The sequence below is a fragment of the Schistocerca serialis genome, chromosome 5 (assembly GCF_023864345.2).
Source record: "Schistocerca serialis cubense isolate TAMUIC-IGC-003099 chromosome 5, iqSchSeri2.2, whole genome shotgun sequence".
Taxonomy (NCBI): Eukaryota; Metazoa; Arthropoda; class Insecta; order Orthoptera; family Acrididae; genus Schistocerca; species Schistocerca serialis.
Window position 1 is genome coordinate 271,616,491 of NC_064642.1, and position 23,038 is coordinate 271,639,528.

At 43.1% G+C, this 23,038-nt stretch overlaps 1 protein-coding gene across 1 annotated transcript in view; it reads left to right on the plus strand.

Annotated features, from left to right (window-relative positions):
• The window catches only part of LOC126481897 (nephrin-like), a gene marked incomplete at its 3' end in the record, with an annotated part of 714,415 nt that overhangs the window by 619,387 nt on the left and 71,990 nt on the right, over positions 1-23,038 (plus strand). Inside the window, exons 6-7 of the mRNA XM_050105855.1 lie at positions 1,864-2,015; positions 11,519-11,663. Coding sequence (XP_049961812.1) covers positions 1,864-2,015; positions 11,519-11,663 — 297 coding nt within the window. The remainder of the gene's footprint in view (positions 1-1,863; positions 2,016-11,518; positions 11,664-23,038) is intronic.

A 23,038-nucleotide genomic window follows, 5' to 3' on the forward strand; every position in this document is an offset into this window, starting at 1 on the left:
TCATGTCAACCACAAATAGTATCTGTGTCGACAAACAGAGAGGCAGACGAAAAAAAAGGCTCCTCGAAAATAGTATTAACCCTATCGACGGATACTCAAAAACCTTCACTTATTTTTCAGATGGACGACAAAGGTCTTTCTATCTTCCTTCGAACGCTATGATTACGTGCTTTTCAGTCTCTTGATTTATGTGGTATCTGAGAGAACTCTTATAAGTGAACTTCAGCTTAGCTTAATCCTACAACGATTGTCTTCTTATACGAACGTGTGTTTCAACTTGACGGCAGGCCATTTAACATGTTCATTGTAAAAGTTTCGAGGAAAGTTCGTGTTTAACACAGTAACATTGGTGTTCTATGCTTTGCAGAATATCACAGCTGACTGACACGCACTGATTTCAACCGATGGCGGCAGGGAATTATCAGAATTAAATCGAACACTTGTGCAGCACTTGTTTCTAATTGGAGAATCCCCGGCATGCAAATGTGGAAAGTATTCAGTTAAGTGCAGAGAATCCACAAATACTGGTGTGCACTTCAATAATTTCTATGCTCGGGATTAATAAAAAACAAAGTGATCCATTATTATAACGTATATTCTCGGAATTAAAATCTGATTTTCATTTCCACCCATCCCCTTCCTCAAACCTCTCTTTAAATGAAATTTGGTGAGATTTTTTCGGACCTATCCCCCCTAGTTTTGAGCTCACATAATTACCATATATCATGGCAAAGGCTTCAGCCCTTCTTCACAGTGGATCACGTACTATTTCTAGAATACTCGGTCCATTCGAATCGCGTCCTATGCATTGGACACTCGCTTCTGTAACGTCAGCACATCGTCGATGGGTTGGGAATACAGTAATGCATTTTAATGTCGCCATAGCCACATTTCAAAGAGATTTTGGGGTGATGAGTGGGGAGGCCATCCAACTCGTCTTCTTCGACAAATCCATTGCTCATGAAACGTCGCTGTGACTCACTTTCGCACGATCCATAGAAAACTGTGCGGTGGCAAGTAGTTATCTTCCGGCAAGGGTAACGTTCTCAAATAAGGCTGGTAATTCATGGTGCAGAGTTCGGTGGTACACGCCTGTTACTCTTCCTGGCAAAGTTTATAGTTCTATGCCAAAGGCCTTGTCGCAGTGGTAAGACGTGTTCGCGTCAGATCACGTAAGTTAAGCGCTGTCGGGCTGGGCTAGTACTTGGATGGTTGACCGAGACCTGTTAGTAAGTGGGCTGCTCTCTGCCATTGTGAGGTCAGTTGAGGAACTACTTGACTGGAAAGTAGCGGCTCCGGTTACGAAAACTGAAACTGTAGGGAGAGCGGTGTGCTAACTATGTGTCCCTCCGTATCCGTATCCAGTGACACCTATCTGGAGAATGACACGGTGATCGGTCGGTATCATCGGGTCCTACGACGCCTTTCAGACGGAGTTAAATTCGTTTTAGTATGGTTCTATCTGTGGTTCACTGGCAATTCCTGTTCATACATTGATCCTGATGTCTCATCTACAAGATTGCTGAATCATTTGCAACTCCCGAGACATGCGTGTAGTAACGATTTATTATGCCATCTCTTGTGAATTCTTCTTCGTCTGCAAATAATATGCCGTAACAAGTTAAGCGGCCCACATCTCAGCAGGTATTTGGTTCCTGGAACTTTTCTTCTAGTTTTGAACAACCATGTCCTGCAAAAATATGTAACACTTTAGTTAAACACCCTGTATAGTACCACAATGAGAAGTGGTGAAGACGTTAGGGCTTCCAACCAGTGGCGATAAAGAAAAGGTGAGCTCATGGTAAGCGTAAATGCCTTCTTGCTAGAACGGTGGGGGTACATCTGAATGCGTGTGTTTTGCAGTTCGGCCGGTGTCGGTGCGCATCCGCGGCCGTAACCGGCCTCTGTCAGCAGACGCCCCAGTGGAGGTGGACTGCGAGGCGGTGGGCACGCGGCCGCCGCCCGTCTTCTCCTGGTGGAAGGCCGGTGTCCAGCTGCGCAACACCAGGGAGACGGTGAGTCACACCACACTTTCTGCTCTTCAACAGAAGTCACAATGCAGAGCAATCTACTACGTGCGTTGGACAAAATAATAGCCGCATTTCGACGAGAAGTTCAGAAATTTCTTAATGTACACCATATCAAGCTGAGGACAGTTGTGATTAGATCCCGTACGTGCAGCTCCTAACACGTGAGACGTTGTTTAGTTTGTTTCACCCGCTGTTCCAAACAGTCCCAGACATTTTATACGGGATTAAAATCGAGAGATTCCGCAGGCCTATCGAGATGTGAAATGGTACCTGAGTGTCATCCAGGCAAGGAACTTGATCAGCATTTTAGACGGTTACAAAGTCTGTGTATATATAGTGTCTGTATCTTCACAATAAGTGTCCAGAAATGCACGCACTCAATATGTATCCGTGCGCTGACAGGCTAAAGTTACGAATATTTATCTCCCAGTGAGAGAGTCAGGAATTATGAAAGCATAAGGGCAGCCATGACTGAGGAAAATGAAGCACAATGACTAGGTAAGAGTTTGGATCAGTCTTGGAGGCGCGCTCCGGTAGCCGACGAGATTAAGGCGACCGCTCGCTATAAGCGGGAAATCCGGGTTCGCGAACAGCTGACGTCAAAGTACAGTCGCAGAATGCGAATCTATTGGGTAATTTATCAACAGTGTTGCTATCTTGGAACATAGGAATTTCCACATCGTACTCAAATTAAGGTTTACATGAAAGTTCAACTCTTGGTCACCGGAATCTTGAAATGAATGTCTTGGTTTATGTTTACGGTCACCTAAAAGCGGAGACTCATATAACTGTACGAAAAACACTCCCTAAACATCACAGCACTACCTCCAGGCTAGAGATGCACTGCTTTTATGAAGTGGCCTTTGGCTTGCGTGTATTGAACCATATCGCAAACAGCTCTTATAATTATGAAATCACATACGGTGTACAGAAAAATCACAACATAAATGATTTGGGCAATGGTTTAACATTATTTTACGGTGGATGAATATGAGTAAACCCAAGAAACACATTAACATGTCTAATACGGTGTGGGAGACTCGTTAGCCTTAAAAATAGTTTCCAGTTGTCTCAGAATGGATAAAAAGATGTCCTGCATGGTTTTCAGGGCAATATTATACCACACGTAATGCAAAATAGCGGCAAGGGCAGGTAACGATGATGGAGTTGGATAGCGATCACTCACCCTTCTCTCCAAATTAGACCACAATGGCTCTACACTATCCAGATCTGATGACTGTGGTGGCCAGAAAGGATGCAACATTTCATCTCATATCTCACAGAACTAGTTCTGAATATTTTGCGCTGTCTGAATAGGGTCGCGTCGTCGTAGAAGATAGCATCACCATTGTGGAACAAATATTGTACCGAGGGATGGATCTCGCAGGCCAAAATGATCCTATAAAGCTTCATAGTAATGTGACCTTTGCGGAGTAATCACGCTGCCTATGGAATACCACGGCATTGCTGCTCAAATCCTCACCGAAGTACATCTGTGTTTCTCCCTTGGGACATAAACTCGGCCAGAAATTGGAAAAGTGTACAACAAGACTAATCCGACCATGTTACTTACTTTAATTGCTCCGTAGTCTTTTTTTTGTGGCTTCGGCACGTTTTCCTATTACGGGCATTCGAATCACTCATCTGTTGCTGCTGTTTTGGTGTTGACAGAGTTCGCACTGCGATATTAAATTCTGCAGTGACTTTTGTAGCTGTCATCCGGTTATGTTTCTAAACACTCCTCTTCAATGGCCATCTGTCGCGATCACTCATTGCACACTGTCATCCATATTGTGACTAAGCGGGTGTTTTCCCGTTTTTCTTGTATGTGGTATAAACTATCGATACGGAGTGTCTTGAATCACCAAACACGTCGCTTAGTTTGGCTGCGGGATCAACCGGCCGCTGTGGACGAGCGGTTGTAGGTGCTTCAGTCCAGAACCACGTGGCTGCTACGGCCGCAGGTTCGAATCCTGCCTCGGTCATGGATGTGTGTGATGTCCTTAGGTTAGTTAGGTTTAAGTAGTTCTAAGTCTAGGGCACTGATGGCCTCAGATGTTAAGTCCCATAGTGCTGAGAGCCATTTGAACCATTTTGTTGCAGAATCATCCACCATACGAGCACCAACAATTTGGCCACGTAAGAATTCATTTAGTTCCGACACAATGCACACACAACTACACAGAGCACTGTTCTCACTACGACTGAGAACTGTAGAGTATTAAGGACTTTGCATAGGTGCTGTTAGTGACCAAATGCAACATCAGAACCTGCAGGCTGGTCTAGAATCTGCATTTCTGTTCAATAATGCGTTTCTCGAGTTGTTTCCACATTTTTGTCCAATCCCTACAGGTATAATACTTACAGATAAGGAAACGTGACGTAGCAACTATAGACGAAACTGTGAGATTACACATGCAACCACCGATAACGCACCAAACGTCATGTACAGTCATTATTATGTCGTATAGAAGAAAAAGGCGTTTCTCATATTTGAGATGTTCATGACGCAATAAAACTGTAGCACTTGCGGAAGGAGAACCTTTAACTTCACAAAATTTTGAGGAAACTGTTTTATTGTGCTTCGAAGAAACTGCAGAAAAGCATCAAGTGGTTTACATCACGTTCCTCTGTCTGATGACATTCGTGGTAAGGTTTTTATTGATGCCACTCAGATGTAAGAGGGACACAGTGCGGATTGAACATCTTATTGAGCCGTCTGTGGACTCAGCACCTTGCGTTATTTCAAAAGAAGCAAAACCACTTCTCCACAGGCCCTACTATACGCCTCCAGTCAGCTACTTTCAAGTTTACGCGATGTCTGGCCCGTCAAAGACGGGCATCTTAATGTGACACTTTGAGAGAGGTCTTCTACCAGGTGCCTAATTCCCAATCCCCATTGTATGCATTTCCCCTCTCAATGTTTTCCCGGAAATAGGGTGAGATAGACTGCCATTCTGTCACGTCTCCACGTCGACCCATTTTATTATGTTCATTCTATGCAGCATGATGACGCAGACACACACCACTTCACTGCCATGACCTAGGTCAGCGGTGGCGGGTCACATGACCTCCTTCAAATGGACTCAAATGGCTCTGAGCACTATGCGACTTAACTTCTGAGGTATCAGTCGCCTAGAACTTAGAGCTAATTAAACCTAACTAACCTAAGGACATCACACACATCCATCCCCGAGGCAAGATTCGGACCTGCGACCGTAGCGGTCGCTCGGCTCCAGACTGTAGCGCCTAGAACCGCACGGCCACTCAGGCCGGCTGACCTCCTTCCACCAAATATACAATGTTGCAGAGCTCCAAAGCAGCCAGTGTTCTCTTTTACAGGGCCACTAATAATTCATTTAGGGGACGTACTAAATGAACATGCGACAAACCCATCTACTTGCACTGTTCTCAAATTCGTTTATTTTATTCAAGTGACTATGTTCCGATTGCACGCTGCCCGTTAAAGTCAAATTCATAGAACATATATTACAGTTTTCTATGAGTATGTGTAGATGAATTCTTTCGCAGGTAATGTCAATAATGACTAACGGGCTTTAGCTGTCGTTCAACAAGTCTGCAAATCTTACATTTTGTCTAGAGAGTTGCTGCTTACCCGCATCTGCGAAGATGCTCCTAGCACCTCATAGTTAAATATCGTGGACAAAATAAGGGACTAGTACACCGTATTTTAACCGAAATTTATTTTCTATTGTCATGCCTTAGCAGTAGTTGGGACCTGGCGGCAACAGGACACTTTTGCTATGAAACTGATACGCAAATTAAATTAAATTAAATTGATCAATTAATCGCCCCCGTCCCCGAGTAGGCCCTCCCCCATTCCACGATAACATCATGTGTTTTTCTCAGCCTACAGGTGGGGCCCAGCCCCTGTCCCTCCTTTCCACCCTTCCCCACACCCGATTGGTGTGTGAATTTCGAATTTTGGTGGGAATTACGTTGTCTCAGGACTGTGCTGATTCCCTTCCCCCCCCCCTCCCCCCCGCCAAACCGGGAATTGGCGCGAAATAAAAACTGGCAGTGCCCTTTCAGGGACACGACCCCTGGTCCCTCTGGCCAGAAAGCCCAAGAGCGTCCTACTAACACAATTATACTACCAGAGGCACTTGGAATTGGCGGGAAATAAAAATGGCAGTGACATTTCTGGTACTCAAACCATAGTTCTTCTGGATGGAAAGCCCAAGTGCTTACCGCAGCACAAAGAAACTGTCTAGATGCAGAAGAGGAAAGTTAGGTTAGTGTACTTTGTTTTGGTCTGGACATTTCTCATAAGTTTTTCTTTGCGCGTGGTTCCACTGTGTCTTAGAAAGAGAGGCATAATCCCCCTACAAGCAGCCAGATGTTAAAAACACAGCGACTTTATAACGAGCTAGAACCGTAGGCAACGTCTAACAGCACTGTTGGTGTATTAATACGCATTCCAGCGATCATGGTCTATATTCAGTGACGAGGTATTTGTGTGGAAAAACCACTTCAGCCGGAGATAATGCCATACCTCAATTTATAAGGCTTGTATAGATTTTAACATGGATATCGTTAGCGATACTAGTGAGCACCTGTAGAACCAATACCGCATGTGTCAGTAACATAGCCGTTCGATCATGTTTTTAACCTATGGCGGCTCATAGATCGATTACGCCTCTCTTTCTAAGACACAGTCGTACCACGTGAAAGGAAAAACTTATGAGAAATGTCCACCTAGCATTGGTTTTCGCTCAGTATTCTTCCGTATTGCCAGCATGCAGTTATAGATGAAGTAATATACTTAGTAGTAGTAGGGGAAGTGTGATAGAAAGAGTGCTATAACTGGTTAAAGTCTGGATGCTTATAGTTCCCTCAAAACAGCAACGATTTTGCTCATAAGATTAATCTAAATCAGCTGTCTCTACTCTCGTGGACTCATGACTGTTTTTTTATTATTACGGCCACGATTGCGTGTTAAAAAAAATTGGCGTTATTTCATACATCATAACTTCCAATTATAAAGTAGACACCACTTGAATAATAGCTCATTGTGCAATCTAGAAATGATGGCGGGTTGTTTCTTAGACATACGAGTTGATGGCGAGAAACGGTAGTGATGATCAATTGTCTTGCAAAACTAGAACGCAAGAACCTGCTGTCGTATGACAGAAATTTTAGGCATGTCGTTAGTGGTGAGTTATGCATAAAAAATGTCAATTGTGAACATGCAGATGGTAACTGTTTTTGATGTCATGGAAAAGGTGCGTGGTAAAATCTTACGAGATTACATTACAAGACAGGTGCTCACGATTTGTTTCATGAACGCCTGTATGACATAGTACTGCAACTGTAAAATGATCACTGCCATAGTGTACAAAACCGTTACGTCCTTTTGAGTAATAGCTTCTTGTTGTCGAACGTGAAACGATTGAGATTTTTTTTTCAGATATGTGAGCTAATGGCGTGAAAGATTGTGTTGTCTCCTGTCATTTTACGTGTTTGAAATGTTAGTAACACACTTGATCATCTGTAGTGGGTGGCAGTGCACTTCACTGGATGTCGCAAAATTATGAGATGTGAATTGTATCCTGCAGTTGAATATAAAAACTATACCATTTTGCTCATAAAACTAAAAGAAAATGGCCTGTGGTTATTTTCGTGGAAAGAGGACACTTATTATTGCCGTGATATAGTTGCTTTAATATAGGAGTCACGTTGATATAACCGTCCAGTGCTCGGAAAGGCGTGGTGGCTGAGTTCCTTAAGATGTCGCAGTTGTCCCTTTGGACAAACAACCAACGGTTGGGATAGTCTCCTTTTATCATAGTTTTACTGTGAGGGATGACAGCGTCACACTCTACAATATGTGTAGCCTTTTTCGGCGTCGATAGCACTGGACGCCCAGCAGTGTGCTCGCTGGAGCTGGCTGTGGTGAAGACACTGTGGTGTGAGGCTTTGGTCACTTCAGGCGGAAGACTTCCTGTTTCCATAGCACCCGGCTTCTGAAAAACCCATTTGGAGCGTCATCCGGAATTTCGTTGTTGTTATGGAGGGGCTCTATCTTTCCAAAAAATACGTTTAGCTGATTGCAAGAAAGAATTTCTTTGATGGTAAGTACAATGTTTTCCATCGCAGAAAGGTGGACTGCTGGGGGAAAGAGGGGGGGGGGGGGGGGGGGCGACTGTCTACAGTGGGTGGTCGCCGGCCACAGCCACACTCTGACCACGGAGTGGCATGTGGGAGACGTGCCGCTATATTTTAGATGAACAAGTTGCGCTTGATGCGGTCATCCTTTTATCTCCTATTGTTTACTCCGCTATACACGCTTTTGTGTTGGCTGAGGACCATCGCCTCAAGGCGGTCAGCGGACACTTCCTGCCACGAGGCATTGTGTGGAGCGGCTGTTCGTTTGAAAAAGCCTGTGTCGTCCACGTATGTGGATGGATGGAAAGAGAGAAGGATGTGAGTGGGTCTCGAGTTTCAGCAGTTTGTCGACGCTTCTCAAGGAGAATGCACGATCAAATCTCCCCCTCTGCTGTTTTTTAGGACATTTTTCATAGTACATGTGTTACATTATGACACGTCAATTACAAGTGCTGGTTTTTTCACAACAATTTTGAAGTGTAATTAGTGCTGTGATGCATGTTTTTCATGAGTTATGGTAGTGTATGTTGGCTTCGGTTACCTGGACTGCAGCGTGGTTTTTGAGCAGGAGTGTGTAGCGAACTCTGATGTTCAGTAACAATAGATATTGTCCTCAGCGGTAAGCTGTCTCCAACACCAGCATCTCATCACTTGAACCTATTACCCATCAAAAAGAATAAAGATAGTACCTTACGTCCCATCCTTTTTTCCCACCAGCTTATGGGTGAATAGTAGAGTTCGAGTGTGTCTCCACTAGTTTCGAACGGTATTGCGAATTTTTTTCCGAGCTGGATAACACCAGTCGTATGGTATCGTAATATAAATGTGGACACGTAGTTATTCGGCTGTCAGTAAGATTAAATGGCAGCAATTGACTGTAACTGAATAAGTGGAAGGTTTTTATAGTAAGCAGCTTTCCTCCAAGGTTTTCGATTGTAAATTCGGCCTGAATACACAAAAAGAGTTTTTAGCAGTTTACAGATAGTGCAGATTTGAATAACTGTTTATATTTGTTAATGTATTCAATAATTATCTCCAAGTCCATGGAAATTTTCCTTCGTGACAACACACAAGGACACGATAAATCAATGAAATGATAAATAATTTCTGGTCAGTTCTGGCAGTGGACGATATCTATTTCTAACAACCATACATAAAAAAAATTAGTGCCGATACCCTGAATTAAATTCCAAACGCCTCTTATAAAGCAAAAGCTCAGTAAAACCAACCGTGTGTATCCCAGTGTTGATAGCAATACGAATCCCTCTTCTTATTACTCTGGAGAACAGGTGGTGCTATTTCCAAACTCAGGATTGATGAAAAATAATGTACTGCATGTAACTGATTTTTTACTCTTTGAAGAAGGAATAAAAAACATGCAGAACGAATTACGATACTTCAGTTTAAGTGGCTTCAGAAGTCTTCATTCCCAGTTCGCTCCTCGTTTGTGGAAACTGTCGTTAGGTTGTGTAAATCACTGGTGTCACCTTGGTGATAGAATACCTGTGTACTCCATCCCCTTACTCCAACGTTTGGAATAACTACATAAACTGGTGGTGGAAAGAGTATAAGTAGTGACTATGTTGAGGAACCCATCGACGTCTCTAAGCTATATACATAAACGGATATTCAAATACGCACTTCCCTTTTTTGTCTGGAACGCGTTGTCCCAAAAATACACTAAAGGAAACAAATACCAACACCACGAAGGAATTGTGCGACATAAATGAGAGATGATAGGTCTGTTTATAGGTATGAAAGATGACGTCTATTGAAATTTCAGGCCAGTCACTTAAGACTTGTGCTGGTATCACCACTATGAGGATTCAAATGTGGTTTGCTTTAAATACATGCTGTAACGGTCGTGAGGGTTAGTTACCTTTGAGATTAGGCATGGTGAGTTGAAGTTGGTCAAGAATGACTTTAAGGCGGCAATGACGCCAATATCAATAACCCATTGAGTTTGGTCGAGGTCGTGTAACAGGCCTATGAGATGCTGATGATTCTTCTACGATGCTGCAGAAAGACTAGGAAAGAATGTAGCCTCTACTGTTGGCGCAGTGGTCACGAGAAGGTACAGTCGCAAGAGGACCAGGCTCCGGACGGCCTCATGGCAATCGGAGAGGACGACCATCCTGTTCGGCGTATGGCTCTGGCACATCTAGTAAGTGCATCTGCAGTTGCAATTTCAGCAGCAGGTGGTACCACCGTAACAAAACGAACGGTAACAAATCTGTTACTTCAAGGACAACTCCGACCCAGGCGCCATGTAGCGTGAGTTCCATTGACATCAAACAACAGCCCATTTGCGACATCTGTGGTATCAAGCGAGAGCTAGTTGAAGGCGGAGTGGAGGTCTGTTGCGTTTCCTGATGAAAGCTGGTTCTGCCTCGGTGCCGCCCATGGCCGTGTGTCGGTTAGGAGAAGTAGGAGACAAGCTGAACACATGAAACCAACTTGTCTGTGCGCCAAACACACTGGAACTGCGCGTTGAGTTATGATCTGGGCTGCGATTTCGTATGACAGCAGGCTCAGTCTTGTCGTTGTCCCACGCACCCCGACTGAAAAACCGTAAGTCAGTCTAATGATTCAACGTATTGTGCTGTCATTCGTGAAAAGTATTCCAGGGTGTGTTTCCCAACAGAATAACGTTGGCCACATACCACTGTTGTAGCCCAACATGTTCTACAAAGTGTCGACATGTTGTATTGGCTTGCTCGATCGCCAGATCTGTCTGCAATCAAGCAAATATGGGATTTCATCGGACGAAAACTTGCATTGATCGGCCAACTGCAACAGGTGTGGTACTCCTTCCAACAATCTGATATCTGGCATCTGTACAACACAATGCATGTACGTTCTTGTAGTGTTAATCCATTAAATATTTTACCTACACAAATGTACTCCCAAAATTTCATTATTTACATTAATCAAATTGTGGAGGGTAATAAATATGTCATACTCGTAAATCCCCCGTTTCCGACCAAGCTTCCCGAGAAGTTTTTCTTTGGAAATAAAGCAGAACCGATGTCTGGAAACACCAACTAAAAACATTCCAACAGGAATCCTTTCTGCCCCAATACCAACTCTCCTGGTATTTGGCCGAACAGAACTCGGCTCGATAGTGGATAAGAACTCGAATATCCCGTGTTAACTTCTGAGTTTTGATATCAAAGATATACATAGGAAAAAAAGTGTCCAGTGGTCAAAGAAAACTAAAACCACCTCCAATCAAAATTGCTGTACAGCATATATTTAATGGGTTGATATTTCAACACACACAGTTTAATACACTGAAACCATGTGGGCCAGTACTCGACGGTGAAGTATGATTGGAACCTCGGCGGTGCCTGTTGCAGTCGAGTCCGGACGGCAACGTGACCACCAGTACGCTGACGTTCGTGCCGACCATGGAGGACAGTGGGAAGCTGCTGACGTGCCGCGCCAGCACGCCGCTCATCCCCGACAGCTCGCTGGAGGACTCCTGGAAGCTAGACATCTATCGTGAGTAGCCCAGTCCTCTGGCGGCGGCAGCCTTCAATCTGTGCCTTAGAGCAGTATTCACGCGTTCACAAACGGCTAGTTAATTGCGCTCAAAAATACAACTCAAAGAGACATGCTGTTGCGGTTCATAGCAGCCTACGTCTCCTGTAGAGAAAGTAATGTCCAAAGCCTATCTTATGTTAAACAACCATAGAGATTTAAATTCCGTATTTAGCTCGCGTGACCATCATCCAATAGTCGCATTTCGCTCCTTACTTAGTAGTCTCTCTTTCAAAAAGCAGGGTTGGGTATATCGAGACTGACTTGCCAGTGGCTGTTGGACACAATTATGCATTTAAATTGCCTTGTTAAATGTTCACTCAACTTTTGTTTCCTTCTTTGTGTCTGAATTTTCTTACTTTCTGAAGGTTTTCCTATCTTCTATGCACTGACTTGCTACCTCATGTTACTACTATTCATTAGGTATAGACACTCTCTATTACCTGTCTGTTTGATTGGATGCTTACCTTTCCAGTTCTGTATGCGTGCAGACTGCTAAAATTTCGATTAATCGCCACTCTTTGGGGCGAAGGCTTCCGACATAAGAAGTCATCCTCATTCTTCCAACGACCTTTCTCAAAGATGGCGGAGGAGCGGGCAAAGGTTCGGGGCACTCTCTTGTCTTTTGGGTAGGAAACTGCTCCTAAAGGCGGAAGTACCAGCAATGATCAACGACATGAGGATGCAGAAGACAATGGAAACCACTGCAGTAAAGACAAGTAACGTGTACCCACAGGACATGTGACCTGTAATGGAAGAAGTGTCCTGATGATCTCTCCATTGGGAAAAGATTCCGAAATAGTCCCCCATTCGGATCTCCGGGAGAGGCCTGCCAGCGGGGAGGTAACCATGAGAAAGAGATTGAATAATCAACGAAAGGATAATGTTCTACGAGTCGTAGCATGGAATGTCAGAAGCTTGAAAGTAGTAAGGAAGCTAGATAATCTGAAAAGGGCAATGCAAGGCTCAATCTAGATATAGTAAGGGTCGGTGAAGTGAAATGGAAAGAAGCCAAGGATTTCTGTCAGAAGAGTAATATCAACAGCAGCGGAAAATGTTGTAACGGGAACAGGATTCGATATGAGTAGGAGGTAGGGCAAAGAGTGTGTTACTGTGAACAGTTTAACAGAAATTGAGGATGTGTTAGATGACAAGCATTTGGACCATAGGAAATGTAAAGGCACCAGAGAGGCAATTCCGACGTTGCGGTTGATAATGGAGGAAAGACTAAAGGAAAATCAAGATACATTCATAGGATTTTTTGACCTGGAAAAGCATTAGATAAAGTAAAATGGTGCAAGATGTTCTAAATTCTGAGGAAAGTAGGGCGTAATCTGTAGGGAGAGACGGGTAATATACAATATGTACAGGAGCAAAGAGGGAATAATAACGAAGAACTATGTGCTCAGACTAAAAAGAGTATAAGACAGGGTTGCAGTCTTTCGCTCCTACTGTTCAATATCATATCGAAGAAGCGATAATGGAATTAAAAGTAAGTTCTGGAGTGGAACTAAAATCCAAGGTGAAAGGATATCAGCGGTACGGTTCGCGGATGACGTTACTATCCTGAGTGAAATTGAAGAAGAATTACATGATATGCTGAATGAAATGAACAATCTCCTGAGTACATAATATGGACTGAGAGTAAATCGAAGAAAGACGTAAGTAATGAGAAATAGCAGGAATGAGAAAAACGCGAAACTTAATATCAGGATTGATGGTGACGAAGTGTATGAAGTTATTGAATTCTACTATCTGGGATGCAAAATAACGAGTGATGGACAGAGCAAGGAGGATATCAAAATCAGATCAGCGCTGTCAAAAAGGGCGTTCCTGGCCAAGAGCAGTCTCCTAGTATCAAACATAGGCCTTCCTTGGAGGAAGAAATTTCTGAGAATGTACGTTTGGAGCACAGCATTGTATGGTAGTGAAACATGAACTGTGGGAAAAAACGGAAGGGAAGGAAATCGAAGAATTTGAGATGTGGTGCTACAGACGAATGTTAAAAATTAGGTGGACGGATAAGGTGAGGAACGAGGAAGTTCTGTGCAGAATGAAATGGCTCTGAGCACCATGGGACTTAACTTCTCAGGTCACCAGTCCCCTAGAACTTAGATCTACTTAACCCATTACTGGCCAAAACTCTGTCGTATCATTTTTTGCAAACTTTTATACATAAATACGTTACATTGAGTGATTAATTGAATAAAAAGTTGTTTTGAAGATTTTCAGTTTATTAGAACAAAAACTACAGACCGTCGCATTTTTGGGACATTGGCCAAATGCGCTATCCAAATTCACAATCTTATTTTCCATGCATAATATTGTAAGAAACAACAAAAACAATAAATAAAGAATGTTTTAATATTATAAAATGTCTATTCCGTATGAAATGAAGGAAAACACTTGTCGTTTACACCAACATTGCACCTATTACAAATTTTTGTTGTTTTTTTCTTGCAGTAAACACATCTCATCTCTGTTTTACTTGACACAATGAAATGATTTCCTGGATCTAGTCGTACATCTGTGCTCACCCGTCCTCCCATCAATTTGCTTCCTTGTGGTTCTTTGTGTTTTGGTACTGATCCTGTTTTCTTTGATAGGTAAAACATCACTATTCTCCGTCGGACATCCAAAAGTGAGAGCTTCTCAGTAGAGTTAGCAATTTGGTATGCACGCCATGTGTTTACTCCGCAGATATTCATCAACTGTGTGAATAATGGCCGCCACCATTTCTTTGACCTTATCCTCGTCCTATAAAGTGATATCTGCTTGTCCAGTAGATCTATGCCACCCATATGGGCATTGTATTCTTCAATGAGCTGTGGCATTGTAACAGATATTTCCTTTTTCTTTGACCGTCAGTATCTTTTAGTAGAACTCAGAGGAGTAATAGTACTGTAATTTGTCGCTTCATCTCGGCTAGTTATGACCTCTAAAGTACCGGCTAGATCTTGTACAACAGACTCACTGTGCAGTACATTTTCGTCAATGTCTTCTTCATCTGTTATTACATCTTTATCTGGTGGAATAATCGCCAATTCTACGTCATTATCTTCATCGTCGCTCTCTGATAGTTCTCTAGTTCTGGTAGAATTTCTTCAAGTGTAAGTCTTCGCGGCATCTTTTTATCCTGTTGGAATCGTAAAATTCGAATAGAATATGAAAAACAGCAGATATAAAGAACGTAAAATGCAATTCTTCTCTGTATAACACGTGTATACAAGAATAGGGCACATCAACAATAAATGATAATGTGACATGCCATTGTCCCATTAATGGGACGCATAAAATATGTCGATATTGCACTTACTTGAAAAAATCTGAAGTATACTTAATCTTACACGGACATCCGTATGTTCACAACAAACACGCCCAGACAACTAAATCACAGCTCATTGTCGTCCAGGAACTATCAGCAGACATACAGTGCTGCCAAGTGCGAGAACAAAAAATCGGCAAGTTTATAATTTTTTCCTGATGTGAAGTACCTAGGAAAAAGTTATTTATTTTGCAGTTACAGGCATTATAGCAGTTAGTTGAACCTACAGGTGCAACAATAAAGGCTAAAAGCTCCATTGCTTATGTAGAAATAAGTAAAACATACGCGTCCCAAAAAAGGGACAATGGCCAGTAATGGGTTAAACCTAACTAACCTAAGGACATCGCAGACATCCATGCCCGAGGCAGGATTCGGACCTGCGACCGTAGCGGTCGCGCGGTTCCAGACTGTAGCGCCTAGAACCGCTCGGCCACTCCGGTCGGCTGTGCAGAATCGGAGAGGAAATGGATGTGTGGAAAACACTGACAAGGACAAGGGACAGGATAATAGGACATCTGTTACGATGTCAGGGAATCACTTCAATGGTGCTAGAGCGGGCTGTAGAAGGTAAAAAACTGTAGAGGAAGACAGAAATTGGAATATATCCAGAAAATGCTTGACGACGTAGGTTGAAAGTGCTACTCTGAGATGGAGAGGTTGGCACAGAGAGGTATTCGTGGTGGGCTGCATCGAACCAGTGAGAAGGCTGTGTGCGTGTGTGTGTGTGTGTGTGTGTGTCGTGACATTTAGTTTAATTTAGTTTTCTTAAGTTTTGGTAAATGTCAAATTTCTCTACTGTTCCTACTTTATGTCTTCTGTTTTAGTTTGCCTGCTATACGGTCCTTTTCTATTTGCTGCCGTTAGTAAATTATTCTTCATGATTCACTCATGTAAGTGATACCGCTTCACAGGCAGTAAAATTCACTTGGTTGTTTCCTAGCATTCTGTTTGTTTTTCTTTGTTTGTTGGTTGTGATTCTTTTTGTTTGATAACTTTGAAATAGAAATCAGTTCCTGCGTAAGGCTCGACATAGTTGTTCTATTGCACCACTGTATTCTTACTGTACTTTTGGTACGAAAAAATTCTACAGCGCTAACAAAATATTAGATACTTCACTAAGAGAATAGGGGTGCATATCTAAAACGAGTTCAAACGTACAAACAAAAAAAACTACGCCAAGAAATTAATCAGCGATTACAATCTTCTTTCCACAACTAATTCAAAACCTAGAACTCGCCGCTTACTTTTTTATGTGGAAGGTGAAGTAAAAACAAAATTGTTAAGGCTTTCGCGGCCACTTGTTGACGAACTGCCTATTGGCTCCTGTCTCGGTTTCTTCGGCCGACGTTCATCTAATGATTTTACTGACGTTTCACCAGCACTATTGGCTGGCTTTGTCAAAGTTTCACCCTCCATTGCCGGTGGCGAAGTAAAAACATCAATTGCTGACAGCAGTGACAGAAATATTAAAAGCGAGAACACAGATGGTGGCAAGGCATTAGCGTTTCAGCGCAATCACACAGAGCAGGTAGGAGTAACACCATCTACATTCCGTTTATAAGGAAACATTACGCATCGTTTTCTCATTCGAAAACCACACTTTAATATTATTTGTCGTCTGAGACGTTCGTGTCGTGCTTCGCGGAAGAACAAGTAACGCCTGTCAGCATGTGTCCGAACTCGACAGCGGTGGGATCATCGTCTATCGAGAGTGCGGTTTATCGTTACGTGATATTGATGCTCGCACTGTTACAGATCTAAATACTGTCTGGTGAATACAGAATCTATGAGTTCAGCAGCGCCACACGGAACGCTGTGCAGGATGCCATTGACGAAACGCTACTAATACGCAAGGGCACAGGCATTCTGTTCACTCAGCTCACTTCGGCACGCACCTTGAATTAGAAAATGGGCTTATTTACAGCAAGACATATATCCACACGGACAGGACGACGACGTCAGAAGCACCACGGCGATCATTTCATGCTTCCAAGCAGTGTGAGACTTGGGAACAGGGGTACACCCGTCGACGACCTGGACACATGTTTGGCATCACGTCGTCCTTCCAGCCTAGTCTCGGTTTTTCATCGTGATGAACATATCGGCCTGTGGAGGCTCCGACGAGTATGAGCCTTACTAGATTGCATTCGTCATCGAGATATGAGCCTACCTAGAGTACACATCACAATCACCTCTGCTTCGCATAGCTACCCTCCTGTTCGCAACGCTGGTAATTTGGACGGCAGCCGTTACATTTCTGACTAGTTAAAGTCGATGAATCTTTCCTATTCTTGGAGGGGAAAAAAAGGAAGATGGCGTGTATCGTCCAGTCGATGTCGAGATCATTATAGGCGGGGCACAAGGTCGCATGGTGTCAAGGATGGGGAAGGAAATCGGCAGTGCTACTTTAAAGGAACCATCCCGGAATTTGCCTGGAGCGATTTCGGGAAATCACGGAGAATCTAAATCTGGATTACCGGACGGGGGTCTGAGCCGTCGTCCTCACGAATGCGAGTCCAGTTTGGTAACCTCGGCGCCACGTCGCTCGGTCCCTACTTTGATGTCTCCGTGACATCACTGCTCAACAATATGCGTTAGCCTATTGTTCATACCGTCGTCAGCTATCTCGATGTAGAGGGTGTATGACTGCTGCCCTGATCAACGACTTCTCATCTAGTAATGGTTATCGAAGAGGCTGGCCCGCAAACACTCGCCAGCCACTACGATGATCTATGACAAAGAGTTGAAGCAGCTTGAAATGACGTTTGTCATTCAATCTCACTTCGGTTATAGCAATTGTTGTTGTGATAGGCGGATGCTCTAAGTACTGATTTTTGCACACTGCACACAAACCATCTACAAATATGATAATTTATTATCCTATTGCGCCGTATACCCACAGTAAGTAAAGTTTCGTTATTCCCATCTCACTGGGGTTGCTGTCTTAATTGCCAGTATAGCAATTTTTGGTGGTTTCCTTAAATTGCTTAAAGCAAGCACTAAGATGCTTCCTCTAACAACGCGACCAGTTAGTTCCTTTCCCCTCAAGTTCGCAGTCCGAGCTTTGTCTCTGTCTCTGATGAGCAAGACGTTGACGAGGAAATGAAACAATCATCTTCCTTTTCCTTCTCTAGCAAGTATTTATTATGCAGCTTTCCTATCGGTCTGTCTGTTCCGTATATGTTTTGCAGTTCATTTTAAACTAACTACCCGATCAGCGGGAGACTTAAATTTTCAATGTGATTCAGTTCTGGATGACAATACAATATTATCTTTCTTGATGGTGTGTGTGGCTATGGTACTTCGTGTACCACTACCATGTCCTCTTTATCCTGTTCCAATCAGGACTGGTTCACAGGAAAAGTGATTGCATGTAAAATTTGATTAAAGTAGAAATGGAGGAGGAAGCAGTATTTCGGTTCAGTCTGATAAAGAAAGCTGTATACAACCGAAATTTATCACATGTGTTTGTTGTAATCTCATCAAAATGCTGAAAATCGACTGAAAAATGTCACATATATTACAGTTAAAAACAGAAATTTTTTCTTTATTACAACATGATTCAAATCGAACTACGAAACATAAAATAATTTCTCCCAGCCCCATAAAAATTCCTAATCCCATAGAGATGGTGTTGAAAATATTTGGTTAGGCTATAAATTTTTTTTTGCTACGAAAATATTTGTAAGACATAAAACGAAAAACATAAGGTGCACGGATTAGACTGAAAAATGTGATATATTGAAAATTCATTTCAGTTAAATAATTATTGAAACCTGCGAGTGGCTTCAATACGGTCCTCAAAAGGAATTCATGGGACAGCATGTACTCCTCCCGTGGTGCATTTTCGGGTATTCGCCATTCCGTTGTTCGCATTTTTTCAGTATAGCTTCTGTATACTACAGCCCTCATACGTTAGGTTCAATCGATCTAGATTTCTAAACTTTTTAAAATGAATAAAGAAATGGCGGGTTACTTTTCTTAGTGTCCCAGAATCAGTCCATGCCTCTGTGATCAGACATCGAAAGAATTTTTGGACAAATATTTAAAAAATCCTTGCTCATAGTGGGTGTATATTAAGACACTACAGTTCAAACACTTTAATGAGCTGCGTGTTGCCAAAAACCGAAAGTTACTCATTACTACTCGTCAACGGAGACCGCAGGTCTCATTGTGGTATTTTGATTTTCTATTCCTTCTCGTTTTAACAGTAGTTACATAATTCTTGTTCTTTGTGGACGTATTAGAACATTGCAACTGTTGAAACTGTAATTTATAATGAATTAACTGCAAACAGTTGCTTTTATAGGCGTCTGTTCTTCTGTGACAACATTTCAAGATGCTTGGCATCCCGTCATGAGATATTTACATTTTTTTACGTGTCACGAAAATCGTTTATTTGCTAATGGCGTTGCAGAATTTTGCAGTGGAATTTTTTAAGACAACTATTGTAAAATGTAAGTAAATGAACAATATTTACGACAGATATGAAAGTTAAACATCTGAAGATGGGGTGAACATTAAACGGAAGTACTCCTAAAAACTCGAGTTTTGAGGCATACTTTGTTGGCGTGGCGTGTTGAGAATGTGGTGCCGTTATTGCCAATTGTGTCGGCCCATTACCCCATAGAAAATTACCGTTACAGGCTCAGCTGTTTCTACTTTATGCAATAGAGTGCTGCTGTAGTGTCAGGTCGTTAGCCGGCCAGCGAGGTGAAGGGGACGGACCAGGGTGACGCCCGATTTTGGAACCGACATTCTAGATTTTTTTTCAATAAACTGTCATACCAAATTACAAAATCGACTTTAGAGCTTTATTAAACGCCCTTAACACACACCTAAAACTTGCACCCAGAGAACATCACACACCTACGACAAGAGAAATGGTTGAAATGGCTCTGAGCACTATGGGACTTAACACCTGAGGTCATTAGTCCCCTAGAACTCAGAACTACTTAAACCCAACTAACCTAAGGTCACCACACACATCCATGCTCGAGGCAGGATTCGAACCAGCGACCGTAACGGTGGCGCAGTTCTAGACTGAAGCGCGTAGAACCGCCTGACCACACCGGCCGGCCGATGAGAGACCTTCATGGAGTGCGTGGTTGGTTGGTGGGAGCCCTGAACGCCACAACGTCTGACCTAGAACAATATTTCAAAAACTGCTTTGAAACTGACGATATTGTCTAACATACTATCTGGTGTAATTTAAAAAAATGCCAGCACCGTGCAGTTGGCCTTTTCCTCGCCGATGTGTACTCTCATTTTCACGAAATTACGACAGTTAACTGGCTTCTGGTTACGAATCAAACAGTTTTCTGTACAATTGTCATTACTTTTCGAACCTTTTCTGTCCGTATAAATGCGTTTGTCATTTTCAGGAATCAAGTTTTACTTGTATAAAAAAATGCGAAATGACAAACTAAGTATACGCGAGGTAAGCACGTGCTTTCAGACTGTTTACCGTGAACGAATCATGTTACGAAGAGAAATCTTGTTGAGAATAGTATTTTACAAAGAAATGAATACCCTTAGCTGCATAAAGGCTTTGATATAAGACAACGGGGAGATTTGGAAATGTGTTCCCCGACCAAGACTCGAACCCGGGATCTCCTGCTTACATGGCAGACGCTCTATCCATCTCAGCCACCGAGGACACAGAGGATAGAGCGACTGCAGGGACTTATCTCTGGCACGCCTCCCGTGACCCCACATTCCCAACTTATTGTCCTGCACTATATTCATAGTGGTCCTGCCCATTATACTCATTACTAGTGGCTTTACTGCCGATTTTCGTAAGAGTTTGGGCACTTTTTGTGCATCTGCGCAGAAGAAGTTGGTCAAATGGCCGGTGAGCCTTATATATGCTATCTGTTCTTTCGGACATGTCATAGTACACCCGTTCCGTCACTAATTATGTAAGTATTGGTTGTATTCGAGCTCTCGGATGTTCCTGACCCCCATGCAGTAAATCGCGGTTTTAACATATTTTAACACTTGTGGCACGCTTGATATGAATGAATCTTAAAAATAGACACTCCAAGGAACATTATAAACCACTAAAAAAATTACGCTACAAAACTTTCTACTGTAGTGTACATCATTAAGTAAGTATGTGAATTAGGCCTGCGGGTTCACAAGGTTTTTTCATGGCTGAAGTAGATGGTATTAAACGACACGAGCGATGTAGACTGCAAGCAAATCAAAAACACCCGATATCACGACGAGGAATGTTAGCTCACCAACTCCATAATGCAACATCAGTTTTTTGTTCGAGGCTCTATTTCTCTAGATTTTTTCTTTTTTTAAGTGTAGAGCCGACTAACGCTCGTTATGGAATGGAAAATTTACTCGGTAGCCGCACATGGAATTTTTCCCGTTATCATAATTGGGCAGTGGCCCCAATTTCGCCATTAGGACGAGCGGGTGGTTTCTTCCGGGCGGGGCGCGTGGCGCGCGGCAAGCGAACGCCCTGATTGGCAAACTGGCCGCTGTGGCGATGCGGCGCTGTCGGCGCATTATTTACGGCTTCCCGCGGCGGCCATGCGGCGTGTTGATGTATAATTTGCATTGAGTGGGAGCCGCTCATAGTAATCTGGCGCGGCGCGTTTTGCCCGCAGCCCAGTGAATGGCGGCGCCGTTACTGGGCCGCTGTAATCCGCTTCCTCTCAATAATGAATCGCCGCGCCAGCTGCTGCCCGTGGTCCCCGATGAACAGCGGCCCGTCGCTCGTCGTTTACTTATTCCGCAATTTCGAAGCTGCAGAGACATTATTGTTTTATTCTCTAACGATATTATTTTTCTTGGTCGGAATGCGTCGTTTAAATGGGTCTTCTAGTCTCCCACCAATACCTTTCTCCGTTACCAGCACCAACACTGGCATGAAAGGAATCATATATCACCATCTACATATACATACATAACCCGCGAACCACCTTACGCTGCATGGCGGAGGGGTCTTGTACCACTACTAGTCATTTCCTTACCTGTTCCACAACCAAATGGAGCAAGCGAAAAACGACTGTCCAAAATCCCCAAATCCCCGTACGAGCATTAATTCCTCGCATCTTATGTTATGGCCCTTACGTGAAATACACGTAGGCGGCAGCTGAATCGTTCTGCAATAGACCCCAGATGTTTGTTCTCTACATTTCAACAGTGTCTTGCAAAAAGAGCGTCCCCTTTTCCCATGGATTCCCATTTCAATTCGTGAGGGATATCCGTAATATTTGGATGCCGGTCGAACCTTAATCAGACAAGATGGATAACCCAAACACTCTAACAGTAGTCCGAATGTGAACCAGTAGCACTACGCCTCTATACCCCGTATTCTATGTGGATGAGCTAGACCCAAAATTCTTCAAATAAAACGAAGTCGAGCATTCGTCTTGCCTACTGTCAATCTGATGTGCTCATTCCATTTCATATCATTTGGAAGCGTAATGCCTAGATATTTAATCAATGTGGTTGTCTTTAGAGCTAGCTGCCACTATCACAGGAACTAGGAATTTCGTCTAAGTCGTCTTGTATTTTCCTACAGACACTCCACCATACCTTCCAGTACACCACAGCGTCATCAGCAAACAGCAATAAATTGCTGTTCACCCTGCCAATCAGGTCATTTATAAACACAGATAAAAAAAAAAAAAAAGCGATCGCATCCCACATCTCTGGGTCACTCCTGACGATAACCTTGTCTTTGATGGACACTCACCTTCGAGGTCAACATACTGGGCTTTATTACTTAAAAAGTCTTCTAGCCACTCACTCATCTGGCAACCTATACCGTGTGATTGGATCTTCCTCCACCGTATGCAGTGGGGCACCGCGTTGCACGCTTCCCGGAAATCTAGGGATACAGGATCTGGCTTTTGCGCTGTATTCATGATTTGCAGAGTATCGGGAGAGAAAAGGGCAACCTGAGATTCGCAAAAGAGATGCGTTGTAAATCTGTGGTGATTTGTGTACAGAAGGTTTTCTATATAAAGTAATTTGTTGTATTCGAACT